This window comes from Typopeltis vanoorti, chromosome 19 (genome assembly GCF_054136105.1).
Source record: "Typopeltis vanoorti isolate ZY-2024b chromosome 19, IOZ_Tvanoo_1.0, whole genome shotgun sequence".
Lineage (NCBI taxonomy): Eukaryota > Metazoa > Arthropoda > Arachnida > Uropygi > Thelyphonidae > Typopeltis > Typopeltis vanoorti.
The window spans coordinates 101212871-101229115 of record NC_143567.1 but is presented as its reverse complement, the minus strand read 5'-3'; the positions used below and the strand labels follow the sequence as shown (position 1 = coordinate 101229115).

The window sequence follows — 16245 nt, the reverse complement described above, 5'->3', positions numbered from 1 at the left end:
TCTGCTTTCTCCAGTCTTTGATCAAGTGTTTTATTTCTAACCCAGCTCTCAGATCCATAAGTTAAAATGGAGGGTACTAAAATGATGATAATAATGTAGCACAATCGGTCTAATAATTGTCCTATATATTTCTATTTTAACTCTGCTTGATGGAATTTTGAAAGATAATAAATGATTTAGTGAATACATGCCTCCAATAGATAATATCTATTGGAGGCATGTATTCTAACTTGTATTTCTGTAGTAATTCTTTTACCTCAAGTAATCAATGTTTCAAGATATTTCAAAGAAGTGACATTTTTAAATACTTTACATATTCAGTTTTATCCTGGTTGATTTGTAATTCTGGTTTTTCTGCAGAAATTTTCTGAATGTTATTTTAATATATTCATCATATTCTCAGGGTGCCTAAGGGTCAAAGCTGTATAACTGAGAGGAGACCTCCACATAGCCTTTAAAGGAATGCGGAGAACCGACCAGGGCTTCTGACCTAATGTCCAATCCTCACCTTCTCGTGGTGCACCCTGTTGGGTATCTACTTTGATACTGAACGAACGAGGATGGGCTGGCAATTTGGTATTTAGCCGACCAAATTGTATTCTTATTGGTTAAACCAAAATAAAAAATGATGGTACAACATGACAAAATTTCATGCCGGCTGGGGCGTCGCCCGGTTAAACAAGGCCCCCGTTGTTTTCGCCAGGGAACCAGGGCGAACAGCGAAAAGTCAGCTACTGGAATAAATCTGAAAACAAACCCCAACTAAACATCACCAGAGTTAAAGATCGGTACTATCAACGTAAGAAGCCTGAATGGCAAAGAAATGGAGCTAGCTGAGGAATTAGATAAGTACCAGATCGACATAATAGGGGTGACTGAAACAAAAAAGACCAAAACTGGTGAGATCTTTCTGAGCAATAAATACAAAATGTTATATTCAGGCAATGACAATCAAGGAAAAGAAGGAGTAGCCATAGTATTCAACACAAAATACGAGGCTAATCTTCTTGAATGGCAGTCAGTCTCAAGTAGAGTAATGTGGGCAAATATGAGAATGGGGAACTGGATAATGATACTTATTTGTGCCTATGGTCCCACAGAAGGTTCTACTAAGGTAGAAGTGGAGGAATTTTTTGAGGCTTTAGAAAAAGCAACTGACACAATGAAAAAGGAAAAGTTGGTCCTTGTTGGGGATCTAAATAGTAGAGTAGGAAATGATTGTGAGACATACAAAAATATTTTGGGAAAATTTGGAGAAAAGAGCAAAGCTAATAATAATGGCAAATATCTGTTGGATTTCTGCTCAGGACATGGACTGGTTATTACTAACACCATGTTCCAACATAAAAATGTGCACAAATTCACATGGAGAGAAGAGACTAGGAATAAGAAAAGTCTCATTGACTATGTTATTGTTGATAGTGATGTTTTCTCCCTGGTGCAGGACACCAGAGTGTACAGAGGAATTGAAATTGGAAGTGATCACTATTTAGTCTTGAGCAGGATAAAATTGAATTTCATATTGAAAAGAATAACATGTAAGAAAGTTTTAAAGCGAATAAAAGTTGAGCAGCTCTCAGATGTGAACTGTAGACTAAAATACAGAAATATTATTGAAAAGAAAATGAAAGAGTTTGAGAACAGGAATCAAACCTTGGAGATTCAGTGGCAAACTCTGAAGGAAACATTGATTGATTCTGCCAGAGAGGCATGTGGTGAGGTTGTGTTCAAGGATAAAAAAATCAGAACTCCCTGGTGGACACAGGAAGTTAAAGAGGCAGTGAAGGAAAAGAAGAAAGCATATCAAAAGTTCCTGGCAAATAAGTCAGCTTTTACTCTTACAGAATACAGAGACAAATGTAAGAAAGCTATACAGTGTGTAAAACTAGCTAAACAAAAGTCATGGGAGGACTTTGGCAAGAATATAGAAAATAAATATCAAGAAGGTGGCAAAATATTCTGGAGGTTGTTGAAGAAGCTTAGGAATGGAGGAAAGAGTGCTGTAAAAGGAATTAGAGATGATAAAGGTGAAATGAAAACAGGAGAAAAAGATATCCTTGAAGTATGGAGTAATTACTTTGAAAAACTGCTAAATGAAACAAGCAGTGATGACAGCACAGTGATAAAAAACACTGACCAGGCATGCAGTCAGGAATACATATCCATACTTGAAGTAGAAAAAGCCATCAAAGGCTTGAAATGTGGAAAGGCAGCAGGAGTAGATGATATTCGACCAGAAATGCTGAAGTATGGTGGTATAAGAGTCTTACAGTGGCTGCACTGCATAGTTCAGAAAGCCTGGACAGAGGGACGAATTCCCGATGATTGGAGTAGAGCTCTCATAGTACCCATATATAAAAAGGGAAATAAAACAATGTGAGAATTACAGAGGTATTTCTCTACTGAGTGTTCCTGGCAAGATCTATGCAAGTATACTTGAGAAACGGTTGAGAAGAATTGTGGAAGAAAAGCTTGGTGAAGAACAAGCTGGATTCAGGCCAAATAGAGGCTGTCAGGATCAGATCTTCACTTTACGACAAATAGTCGAGAAAGCATGGGAATATAACAAAGATCTGTATTTAAGTTTTGTCGATTTGGAAAAGGCATATGACAAGGTCCCAAGAGAGAAGCTATTCAATACGCTGCAGTTATATGGTGTCAATGGGGCATTATATCAAGCAATACTTAGTCTTTATTTGAGTTGTGAGTCGGCAGTTAGAATTGAAGGAAGTACAGGAAGATGGTTTAATGTTAAATCTGGTGTGAGACAAGGATGTACATTATCCCCTCTGTTATTCATTATCTATATGGATCACATTATGAAGTAATGTGGTATTAAACCTGATATCAAAATTGGAGATGTTAATGTCAGCTCTTTGCTTTATGCGGATGATGTTATACTTCTAAATAAATCCGCTACAAGTCTACAAGATTCTCTGACTAAATTGAATAGCTGTTGTAATAGATATGGTATGATGGTCAGCAATAAAAAGACAAAGACAATGAAAATAGGCAGAATCATTGAAAATGTCAACTGTGTTGTGAATGGAGAACCTGTGGAACAAGTAAAACATTTCAGCTACTTAGGCACAATTTTTACTGTAGATGGTAAACTAAATATAGAAATAGACAACAGAATCAGCAAAGCTGGTATCGTGGGAAGTCAATTGAATAAATTCATATGGAATAAGAAAGAAATTAGTCGGAACACTAAATTAGCTGTATACAAGACTGTGTTCAAACCAATTTTAACTTATGGATCTGAGAGCTGGGTCAGAAGTAAAACACTTGACCAAAGACTAGAGACCGCAGATATGAGAGTCCTGAGAAAGATTAGAGGCATGAACAGATGGCATCAATGGCAATATCATATTAAAAATGAGGATATTAGGAAAGAACTTGACATTGTCAGCATCCAGGAATGCGTTAGCAGAGCTAATCTCAGATGGTATGGTCACTTAAATAGAATGGGAGAGGAAAGATTAGCAAAACAAGTGTTCTCTGCCAGGTTGGCAGGAAAACGACCCAGAGGAAGACCAAGATATAGGTCGATTGATACGGTACAAAGTGCCTTAGACGATAGAAATATAAGATCTGATAATGTTGGAGTCTTGACAAGTAACAGACTGATTTGGAGGAAAATTGTAGATAGGAAGTTAGTAATGATGTAATTTTTTCATGTAGTACTGTCATATCCTGTACACCCCTTGAGGGTACATGGCAGGAATTTGATGATGATGATGATGATGATCATATTCTCAAACTAGACATGCATCATCTTCATATCTTATTGTCACTGTTCTGCTTGTGTTACCTTTGACAGATTCTTGAATACATTTTTCAAAAGCTAAGTTATATGAATAAATGTGGATGAGCCTACAATTTGAGATTTAGCTGACCAAATTGCATTCTTATTAGTTTAAACCAAAATAACATAATTATAAAATGTTGATGCAATTTCATGCTGACTGGGACATCCCTTGGTTAAACAAGGTCCTTGTTGTTTTCATTAGAGAACCGGGACAAATAGCAAAAACTTAGCTACTGGAACAAATCCTAAATCAACATAAGAAACATAATTGGAAAAGCAGTGGGACTAGCAGAAGAACTGGATATGTAAAGATCAATGCAATAGGTGTTACCAGGAAAGGGGGAGGGGATAGAAAACACAGAAACAGGAAAGATTCTTTTAAGCAACAAATACACTGGCTGAAGATACAACTGCAAATTCAGATGAATCGGCTTGTGGCAATTTGTATAGCTGGCACTTTCGAGTAGAAAGCGGGTATAAATTTTTGAATCGTCTGCAAAAGGGTCACATATTAGCACTCAACACGATAAAAAGAAAAATGCTGTGCTAAGTGATTTGTGTTTGAAGGAAGCTCTTTTTATGAAGAAATAAAGTTTGTGAACTTGGATGTCTCGTAATGTCTCAAAGAATCACTAGATGATTTCGCACAGGGAAGAATGATTGTAAAGCTTAAAGAAGGCTGCAGAGTTACATAATGCCAGAGAGTTTTGAATCTCACGTTGCGTTATATCCAGGCTCTGGGCAGCATTTAAAACCAATGCAATGTATTTCACACGTTTGCTAAGAGGTTGCCCTCCCTCTACCATGGAGCATGAAGACAGTTTTTGGCTATAACAGCAAAATATAATTGACGCATCATGGCAGGTCAGCTTGCAAGTCAGCTCCATTCAAGCACAGCTATGTGGATATCTTGACAAACTGTGGCAGGACATCTACAACAAGTAAGCTTATACATCCAAACCTTGTAGTCTGCATCCTTTTATCCACAGCTCATCATAGAGCACATTCTCAGTGCTGTTATATCCAGAAAAATTGGACAAGACACCAATGAGTTAATCTGCTCTTGAGTCATTTTAGTCTTTCTTCTGATTCTAGACAACACTTGATCTGGCATGAAAGTGGTGCTGCTTACCATTGTGAGAATGATTTTGAAAGGGATAGATATAGCAGTGCTGGGCTCATGGCGTTGGGAGACATTATGTTTAATGGATGCACCGAGCTACAAGTGCTGGAAAAAGGGACTACGACTGGTGAACGATATTGAAATGAAGTTCTTCAATGTCATGTTCGATGTTTCCATGGTGCTGTAGGTAAAGAATTCATTTTTATGGATGACAGTGCCACACCACATCATACATGATCAGTGGAGATACTTCTGGAGCATATAGAAGATCAAGGATATTAATAAAATTTGAGTGGCCAGCACGCTCCCCCAGATCTCAATCCCATATAACATGTTTGGGATGCAATAGTCAGATGTATTGTTGCTCAAAATTCCTCCTCCAGAAAACAAACAAGGTTTTTTTATCCTTTGCTGTAAAGGAGGAGTGGGTCAGGTTGCCTCAAGAACTCCTGATGGCGCTAACATAGAACAACATTGTGAGAGCTGCATTACAGTTCGGGTGGACATGTTCCATACTGAAATGTCTCTGCATAGTTTTCTGTAAGCACTGTATATTAATTCTTTAACTACGGCCTTAGGAAATTCATAACACATTTTTTGTGTAATATAATTTATTAGTATGAAGGCAATAAGTTTGTCCACATTTGACTGCAGTCATGAAAATTTTTTATATATACAGGTAAACATATAGTTCATCCTTAACTTTTGGACACCAGTGTACAAGATGTTATCTTCAGGAAACAATCAAGCAGAAGGAGTAACTATAGTAATCCTCATTAAATATGAGGATAATCTTGAATGGCAGGCAGTATCAAGTAGATTGATGCGAGCAAATATCAGAACAGGGAGTTGGACAACGAGACCTATTTGCACCTATATTCCCACAGAAGGTTCCTCTAAGGGAAAAGTGGAGGAATTTTTTAAGGCATTAGGGAAGGCAGCTGACACAAAGAAAAAGGAAAAATTAGCCCTTGTTGGGGATCTAAACAGCAGAGTAGGAAATGATTACCAGACATATGGAAATGTTTGGGGAAAATTTGGTAAAAGAGCAAATTTGCTTATAATGATTTAGTACCTGCTGGATTTCTCTTCAGGACGCAGACTAGTTGTTACTAACACTATGTTCCAACGTAAAGATGTGCATTGATTTGCCTAGAAAGATTATGTAAGCAGTAAGAAAAGTCTCATTGACTTTTCTTGCACGTGCATATAGAGGATTTCAAATGGAATGTGTTTTAGTTAATTTTGAGTAGGATAAAATTAAATACCATGCTGAAAGGAACACTGTGTAAAACGTTTTAAAAAGAGTTGAAGTTAAGCAGTTTTCAAAGGTGAAATGTAGATCCAAATTACACAAATATTATTCAAGAAAAAGTGCAAGAATGTGAAAACAAGAGCCAAACCTTGGAGATTCATTAGTGACTACTAAAGAAAACATTGATTGAATCAGCCCAGAGGCATATGGTGAGGTTATCTCCAAAGGTAGAAAAATGAGAATGCTATAGTGTAGTCAGGAAGTTGATGTCCACCTAAAGCAAATCTCCATGCCCATGGCAGGATTTGATTTCAGGTGGACATTTGATTTCCCATGTTGGTTGGAGAGCAGATACACTAACCACTTGGCCAACTAGGCCAATAGAGCACTAATTGTAAAATCTGTGAAGAAGTATTAGAGAATGTTATTTTCTCAGTATTTTGGCTCTCATATCAGTGTTGATTTCAGGAGCATATATACATACCTAATGAGCAACACAGCAAATAACAGCTGTCGGAAGCCATTCTAATACCTACAACAGTCTTGACATCCCATGAGAAAAAATAGGAAAAATATTTATATGAAAAATATTAATGATGACAGTAAAACTGTTATGAAATAATAAAGAAAAGTGGTTGTACCCAATTAGGAACAGCATCTGAAGTGTAGATAATCCTGGAGCAAGAGTTTTGAGTTTTCATGTTTTTTGATACGTGGATAATTATGCAATTTGGAGTTCAAAATGTCTAACTTCCTGAATTCTGTTCAGGCTCTCCTTCTTTACACTGCAGTTGTTGGTATTGGTATTAGAGATTCCATTTTCCCATGCATGTCTCAATGAAGTAACTTGGCTCCTTGGAAACCTAATTATCACTCTGATAGAATACTTAATCCTCTCTGCACAGTGCATTATTGGCTATCATTTGCATGCATCATTCTGACCAATTGCCTGTTTTATCCCTTGCGAATGAAAAACCCATCTTTCTAAGAGAACCCTGTCATCCCTGTATGATGTATGGATTTTAAACCCAGATTTTTCCTACCGAAGACATCGTCAAAACCAACTGACTTATGGAGTGTTCAGAGATTTAGTTTGTAAATATGTATCCACTGATTCTAACGTATGAAGATTGAAGAGGAATAGTTTGTCACATGGTAGACATCCTGTTCCTCAAAAGTCTACAAAATCCTTTAGGATTTTGAGGTCATCATCTATATTACTCTCATATATGTCAGTTTATTTATAATAATCAATGTGTTTCACTTCACTGGACTTTTAGCTGGCAATTCCTTTGGGTTAGTGATATAGCAAGACCAAACTGGAAATAGCAAATGGAATAAGTGTAGTCTCACCTATTTTTTTTTTTTTTTTTTTTTTTTAAAGTAGTTACAAGCTATTTAAATTTGAAGCAGTCCAGAGTCAACAGTTATTTATCTACATGGCTCAGCAGTCATATATTTGTTCATTTTCAAGAACTCATAGGTGTGTTTGATGTAATTCAAGATCAGAGATTCCAAACATCTTGCAGTACCAGCCCATGGTTCATTTTTTGACTATTTTGAGAATGAATAATTCACTACTGTAGGTTCTTTTAATTAACAAAACAGTTACCAGTCTGTTTCATGATTTTTCTGTGATAATATGTCATGAATCCTGGTCTCTCTCTCTCTCACTCACTCACTCACTCCCACAATAATTTATAATTTTCAGCCATAAAATTATGTTGTTCACATTTTCTTAAATTCAGAACTTCTGATCTGACCTATATAAACCTTGAAATTTTAGCTCTAACTTTTATAAACACAGAATTTTGGTAATGAGTATGATTAGGGTCCCTTTCAAGATTCCAGGATGCTTTTGTTGTTAATACATGTAAGAAGGGAAACTGTCATTGAGAAAATTCAAGATGTAAGTTATGCAGATCTTTCAAGCTATGCCACTGCTAGACACTTAGGTCTATAATGTTAGCATATGGAAAGAGTTACTACAATTTGACAAGTTTGTTTCTTAATTTCTTCATTTAGTGATTGGTAGTGGATAAAGCAGTGGAAAACCCCATTGTCACACTATACTTCTCATTAAAAATTTGTCTTTGCTATTTTAAAGTAGAAAGAGTGGAGTCAGCAGTTGATAAGTTCCATAATATCATGTGCGAACAGTTCTTCGGTAATGTTGTTATTATCTAATAGCATAGTTTGAAAAATTTAGATAACTCTTTCACTGGGCAGTGAACATGTGCAGTTGATAGGCCAATGCATTCATCTCATGGCATTAACTGCCTAAGCATTAAATCACAAAACCCAGTCTGCAGAAATAATTAGTATAGGTTGTAAAACCAGGTTATTGTTCATACTGAATTTAACTAACTCGATAAAAAAAAAAGCTAATTTCTTACTAGATAATAATTAGGATAATCAAGAGTGGTGCAAAGGCCAATGTATCCAGCTACTGACCAATCAGTATCTCAGGAGTGGTGGTGAAGATTTTAGAAAAGTTGGTTAGGGCTTGCATTCAGAATATGGGTTGACAGAGAATCTCTTCTTTGCAATGAACAGCTGGTCTATTAAGGGAAGGTCGTGTTTTAGCAACTTGCTCACATTCTGTAATAATGTTACTGCCGAGTTAGACAAGGGGAATAGATACACCATGATACTGTTGGATTTTACTAAAGCTTTTGACAGAATGCAGCATAGAATACTATTGCATAAATTGGAGAATATGGGATTGGATTATAAACTACTGGCATGGATAAGAGGATGGCTGACTGACAGATATCAAAAAGTGGTATATGGTGGTGGGGCATGAATCTGCAAGATTCAAGGTAACCAGTGGTGTGCCTCAAAGATCAGTCCTTGATCCATTATTATTCAGAGCTGAGATTAACATGTCTAATTTTGCTATCCAGTTTAATGTCACTTTCCTTCATAATGTGATCCATATGGAATAACAGTGGAGATAACATGTTGATAACAATTCTAAATGCTAACTTATGATTCAAATACGCGTGGATAGGCTTATGTGTTTCTCAGACATGTTATGATAGGTTTCACGGTATAAAAGAACACAGATGGTTAAGAAAATAACTATTTATTAACTTAAAAGCTAATATTTCGCTGGTCTTATATCCAGCATCTTCAGAGCACATAACACAAAGTTTGTTACAAAGGCAAGACAACCACAATCCGGTGTAACAGTGGAGACAGTATAAGTGATTGCAGTGTGCAACACAAGACTAAAGTCCTAATATGGCGCCATCTAGGTAAAAAAAAAAAAAAAAAAAAATTCAAGTTTTGAAATAGTAGTTCAAATGATAAAAAATATAAAAGTAATAAATATTAATTTGGTCTTAGGATGACTGTCTCCCAAATCTTTGGTAGATTTATACAGCCATACTAGTTAAGGTTTGGGGTTGATTCCAGGAACAACCTCTCTGACTTGTAGAAGCTTCTGTGCATTACTTTTGTTTCTTTCCAACAGGATCAATTGGAAAGAAACAAAAGTAATGCACAGAAGCTTCTACAAGTCAGAGAGGTTGTTCCTGGAATCAACAGAAGCCTTGAAACATACCCCAAACCTTAACAAGTATGGCTGTATAAATCTACCAAAGATTTGGGAGACAGTCATCCTAAGACCAAATTAATATTTATTACTTTTATGTTTTTTATCATTTGGATTACTATTTCAAAACTTGAAAATTTTTTTTTTTTTTTTTAACCTAGATGGTGCCATATTAGGACTTTAGTCTTGTGTTGCACGCTGCAATCACTTATACTATCCCCACTGTTACACCGGATTGTGGTTGTCTTGCCTTTGTAACAAACTTTGCATTGTGTGCTCTGAAGATGCTGGATATAAGACCAGCGAAATATTAGCTTTTAGGTTAATAAATAGTTATTTGCTTAACCATCTGTGTTCTTTTATACCATGAAACCTATCATAATATGATTCAAATATAGCCCATGTATTGCTCAATATAATGTCCTATTTACACCATCTAACTGAAAACCATTTTTTCTAACTAAACAAATTTTTGTAAAATATTTGTATATTATTAGTGATGATTATAGGACATGTTTAAATGTGTTTTACAGATGTCAGTTTTTTAATGTATTTAATCATTATGTGATATGGTTTATGGGGTTAATTTTCTGTGCTTTTGTAAAAGATATTATTTCTAAGTATATTGTGAATGTTTTAAGTTGTTTAATTTCATTGGGAAATGATGTGATCGTTAGCTTTTTTAACATTTATTTTCACTTTAATTCTTTCAAAACATTTCTAATACTTGGATCTTTTTTTATATATGAAAAATTTAACAGTTTTAACAAGTATATGATACTTTGCCTTTACAAGGCAACATATGTTATCTTTCTTTAATTATTTAAACTTCTTAAATTGACTGATAAATATACTTTTTTTTTTCTTTTTTGGTGTCTTTGGTTTCATACTATTTGCTATGCTGTTTAACTTACTGCTTCTCATTGGTGTTGGTTCTTCTCGCAGGTGGTCAACAATCAAGGATACGACCATCATCCTATTAAGGTTGTTTATTATTTTTAATTCTTGATATATCTTAATATTCTTTTAACCTTTGAAATATGAACTTGAATGTTTTATTGAATTTTATCATCAATATTGCAATTCTTGAGTAAGTATTGTTAAATAACTATATTCACAACCTTCAAGGATTGCTATTTTAATTATGAAATATAAACTTTTATGAATGATTAAAAGGGAGTAAAGAACAAGAAGAGTTTTATAACCTTAGTTTGTCATTCAGTGATTTACTGAATTTTTTACAAAATATTTCAAATAATTTTCTTTTTCAATGTATTTTTTTGTTGTTGTTGGGAAATTACTGAATATAGTTTAAAGCATTGTACTGCATGTCAGTATATAGCAAAACGGAAAATGAGATAAGATGTTCGTAATCTGTTGTTGTCTGGAGGTAGAGTACATTACCCCCCCCGTGCGCCAAAAAAAAAAAATTAATTTCAGTTTGATACCTTAACAAAAATTTATTATTATTTATTTGTTAAGGTGCCATCTCTGACATTTAATTTTTTACCTAAAAGGGGGCACTGATTCTATCTTCTGTAATAGATGGATGGCATGATTCTGCATTTCGAGGTGGAAGATGGTCATCTCAAGTTTAGAAGCAGATTGTATATTTAAAAGAATGTTTCTTCAAATATGTGAATCGGTATAGTTTTTTTTTTTTTATTTATTTATTTATTTTTTTTACTCTGATCATACTATGAAAATATCAACCACATATCTTAAACTCCTTTAAACACAGATTCATATACAAAAGTTTGAAAATCCTATAACACGTCACTGTTGTGTGTGTAAATGAGAGTTAAAAAAGAACACTGTTTACGTGTATCTTGAACAGCTGACTATGGGAAAGAAAGACACTGTTCAAGACAACAGAAGTAGAGAGCATGAAAGAAGAAGAGCAGTTAGTTTAGCAAGAAGCTAGCCATTAAATGGATGTTGATCAGCATCTGCTCATGTTCAATATGTTATTATTTGTTGCCTCCATTGGAGTCCTAAGACTCATTGTGGGAGGCCCAAACTATCAATACAGTATTTCACAGTGTCATACCTCTCCTTGAAACCATTAACAGACAAAGCACTCACAAATGACTCGGGCAACCCATTCTATTCATTCACCACTCTCCAAGTGAAAAAGCTGGTCCTCACACTCTTATCCAACTTCCAGGGATGACTTCTTGTTTCCCCCCCCCCCAACCAAGTGCTGAAACACTGTTTCTGTCATATCAACCCCCTTTTTGTTTCTCAGCCAACTTTTGCCATCCATAAACCCACAAACCACTCACCATCTTGCTGTTTTAAGGATACATGTTGACATAAGACTGAATGATAAATGCACATAAACACAAGAAAGATATTTAATTAACCAAATATTTTGGTCTGGAAATAGCAGACCATCTTCAGTGGTATTACAAGAACAGTTTTAAAAAATACATGCTAGAATACTAACAATAGATCGTTAAAAATAGAATACGCCGCATGATGTTATATCACTAAGTATTAAGTATAAAACGAAACATTTTGAAGTAGAGACATGATTGGGGGGGAAAAAAAAATTAATGAGTAATCTTGATTAGACTTTCCCAGATTTTTGATATATATATACAGTCATTACGATTCAGTTTGGGACGATGGAGTAAGGCCTCCACGCTTTCCTTGAACAAACATTCGAACTTATAACGGGATCTATGTAAGAGGCGAGTCCTGGACCAAAAGATGCTGTGGTCAGTTTCAATCCCATGTTGAGCCAATCCAGACTTTTCAGGTTTGTTGTGAAGAATGGAGGATTGATGTTCTTGGATTCTTTTTTCAAGAGAACGTCCAGCCTGTCCAAAATAGGAAAGATCACAGTTGCAAGGAATTTGATAAACTCCAGGAAGAGATAAAGTTGAGCGTTTGTCTTTAGGAGAAGGAAAATGAGAAGACAATTTGTTAATAGGTGAATATGTAGTTGTTAAATCATATTTCTTTAAAATTCTTGCGATAGGTTCTGAAATACTGGAGATATAAGGAATAAGCACTCGACGTATTGAAACCTTGTTGTTTTGTGGAGGATTATAAGAATTGAGAAGATGTTGAGTACTTTTTTTAGAAAAGCAATTGAGTTTCATGTGTTGTTGGATAGTAGAAAGTTCTTTCTGTAGATAATCAAAAGTAGAACAATTAGTTTTGGCTCTTTTTTTTTTTTTTTTTTTTTTTTTTTTTTTTTTTTTTTTTTTTTTTGCAACTGTGATCTTTCCCATTTTGGACAGACTGGACGTTCTCTTGAAAAAAGAATCCAAGAACATCAATCCTCCATTCTTCACAACAAACCTGAAAAGTCTGGATTGGCTCAACACGGGATTGAAACTGACCACAGCATCTTTTGGTCCAGGACTCGCCTCTTACATAGATCCCGTTATAGGTTTGAACGTTTGTTCAAGGAAAGCATGGAGGCCTTACTCCATTGTCCCAACCTGAATCGTAATGACTGTATATCTATATCAAAAATCTGGGAAGGTCTAATCAAGATCACTCATTAATTTTTTTTTTTCTCCAATCATATCTCTACTTCAAAATGTTCCATTTTATGCTTAATAGTGATATAACATCACGCGCCGTGTTCTATTTTTAATGATTTATTGTTAGTATTCTAGCTTGTATTTTTTAAAACTGTTCTTGTAATACCACTGGAGATGGTCTGCTATTTCCAGACCGAAATATTTGGTTAATTAAATATCTTTCTTGTGTTTACGTGCATTTATCACTCACCATCTTGGTCACTCACCTTTGGATCCTCTCCACCACTTCCTCATCCCCAAGAAACTCAGGTGACCAGCCTGATTACAATAATCCTGATGTGGTTGTATTAAAGCTTTATAAAGTGATAACTCCCTTATCTCTGCTCATTTATGTGCTCTTCATTAACCAAGTAATCCTGTGAGTTACCTGACTACTTTAACAATAAACTTCTCATCTCTGTTTACTACTACTAACCCCCCCCCAAATTCCTGGTTTCATGAATTTTCTGGTGTTCAGTTCCCTTGATGTGGTACACAGCTTGTAATCCTTGTATCCCAAAAAATGCATAACTTTACACTTTTCCACATTAAATTGGCATCCATTATGTTTGGCCCATATTGTCAGTCTATTCAAATCCTATGAGCTGTCTAACTATTAACATAATTAATTGAATAACTATTAACATAATTATTATTTTTCAGGAAATAACAATGTATACTAAAATATTAATTATAATAACTTTAATTAATACTTTTCTGCATTTCGGCAATGTTACATTGCCGTCATCAAGGATCACAAAAACAATGATATATTATGCATGCAAGTACTAACATTGGGCAAATGAGGATGAAAACAATAGTGCCATTTATGACTCGAGGCCCAACTTTGGTTATCTTTCTTCAGCCTTGTTTGGCCAGTGTTAGTGACTGCATGCACATATCGTTATTTTTGTGATTCCTGATGATGGCAATGTAACTGCTAAAATATAGGACAAGATTAATTAGAGTTATTATAATTACTACTCGAGTATATGTTGTTATTTCCTGAAAAATAATAGGCTTATACATTGGTTACTTATAATTATCTACCAGAATATTACCTTACCCAACTTTGCATCATCAATAATAACTGAATATTTTCCTTCAAATTATTTCCTGTATCATTTATGTACAAATTAACTAGCAGTGGTACAAGCACAGAGCCCTGCAGCACACCACTAGTTGCCTTCTCCATATACTACATTTTGGTGTCTGTCCATCTATCAGTCATCCTTTTATCCATATCACCAGTTTCCCATCCATTCCCCCATACAGTGTTTAAAGAAAGTGGGAAAATGGTGGTCACTTCAGCAGAACCTTGTCTATAGAAATACCTACAAAAAGAGATCTATGAATGTTTAAAAGAGATTCAAGAGAATCCCAAATGTGTGAACAGTATTCCAAGTTTGGGCAGATTTAGAATATATTAGCCAGTTGTAATGCTTTTCATCCTCAAAAGTATACAAATCTTTTGAGGATGAAAAGCAGCTATGGTTGTTTTGTGTTTGTATGAGGAGAGGCTAGAGGTGTAAGTCAGGTGAAGAAGAGAAATCTGATATTGTTTGGAGATCTGGGTATTTTCAAGAGTAAGGCTAATTGAAGTGAAGGGGATCTTTCTTGCAAGAGATAAGATTGTTTTAGTAGGATTGGAGTTCATAAGGAATTGAGTAAAATTCCCACTGAAGACTAGCAGGAAAAGCAGAGTTGCAGACATTGTGGAAGATTCTGAGGCATCTAGAAATTGTGCATTACTAGGTTTAACAAATAAGAAAAGGATTGAAATGTACTTTCATCAGCATAGCTTTGGATAGAATTTGAGGTCAGTGAGAGAAGGTCACTTGTATATAGGAAAAAGAGAATGAGTGAAAAGTCATAGTCCTTGGGTGGTCTGCTGGTAGAGGAAGCTAACAGCCCTGACATTATGAATGACAACAGAAGGCAGGTCTGCTTTCTGTCCTTTGCATTTAGGTTTCCAGTTTCCTGTATGGTTGTTCATGCTGCATGTCATGGTTGGTGGTTTCCTTTTTCTCAAATTTCCTTACCATTACTGGAGTATCCATTGTTCTATTTTCATCTATTCTGTTTTTCTTTTTCTCTTCTCCCAGTGACCTCCAATCCTATTCATAGTTATGCTGATGATAATATACTCCATACCTCATCATGTTCAGCAGACCTAGTAGTGCATCACCATCATTAGAAGCTTGAAGATCTTCCATTACTGCTGCTTTTAACAGTAACTTCCTTTCTATTCTTCAGTAGAACAAGGATAACCTTATGAACTTCAATCCCACCAACCAGTCCTGGCTTTTCTCTTGCACTTTTGAAAATATCTATTGTCCAGACATAATCAAATTTCTCTCCCTTGACTGACTCTTACCTGTGGCCTGGCCTTCCACAACTTCAATGCAACCATATCTTCTTCATCCTCCAAAAAATTGTGCATTTTTCCACTCATAAAACTACTTCTCACCCATACAACTATTAACATTCTAGATCCCAAATCTTGGAATACTGCTCAAATATTTGGGACGGTGAGCCTATACCTCCAGAGAGAAAGAGAGGGGTGTATCAAATGAACTCTCTCTCTCTTTCACTCGTACACACACGCGCACATCAATTCATTCTACTCACTCTCTCTCATAGACAGTGAGCAACCCCCCCTTTTTTTTAAAAAAAAAAAAACTTTATTAACCTGAGCAGATAATGATCAACATTCAGTTACTGTCCAGATTCAAACTTGCCAAACCAACTTCTTTTCTATCTCTTTAAATTCCATTTACTTCTGTTCTTTGGCACAGCTTTTCTCACCCTATCTTCCCCAATAGACTACAACCTTCATCTCTTTAAGAATTGTATAAGTTGGCTATTTCTTCAGACACTTATCCACACATGGCAGTAATGTAATATAGATTTTGCAAATTTTCATGTGCTGGCATAATCTAAAAGGCCATAAAAGAT

At 35.3% G+C, this 16245-nt stretch overlaps 1 protein-coding gene across 5 annotated transcripts in view; it reads left to right on the top strand.

Annotated features, from left to right (window-relative positions):
* Positions 1-16245, top strand: part of osa (trithorax group protein osa) — a 561898-nt gene that overhangs the window by 417962 nt on the left and 127691 nt on the right. For all 5 annotated transcript variants that reach the window (XM_090409351.1, XM_090409350.1, XM_090409349.1 and 2 more), the window contains one exon: positions 10694-10732. In XM_090409351.1, coding sequence (XP_090265477.1) covers positions 10694-10732 — 39 coding nt within the window. The remainder of the gene's footprint in view (positions 1-10693; positions 10733-16245) is intronic.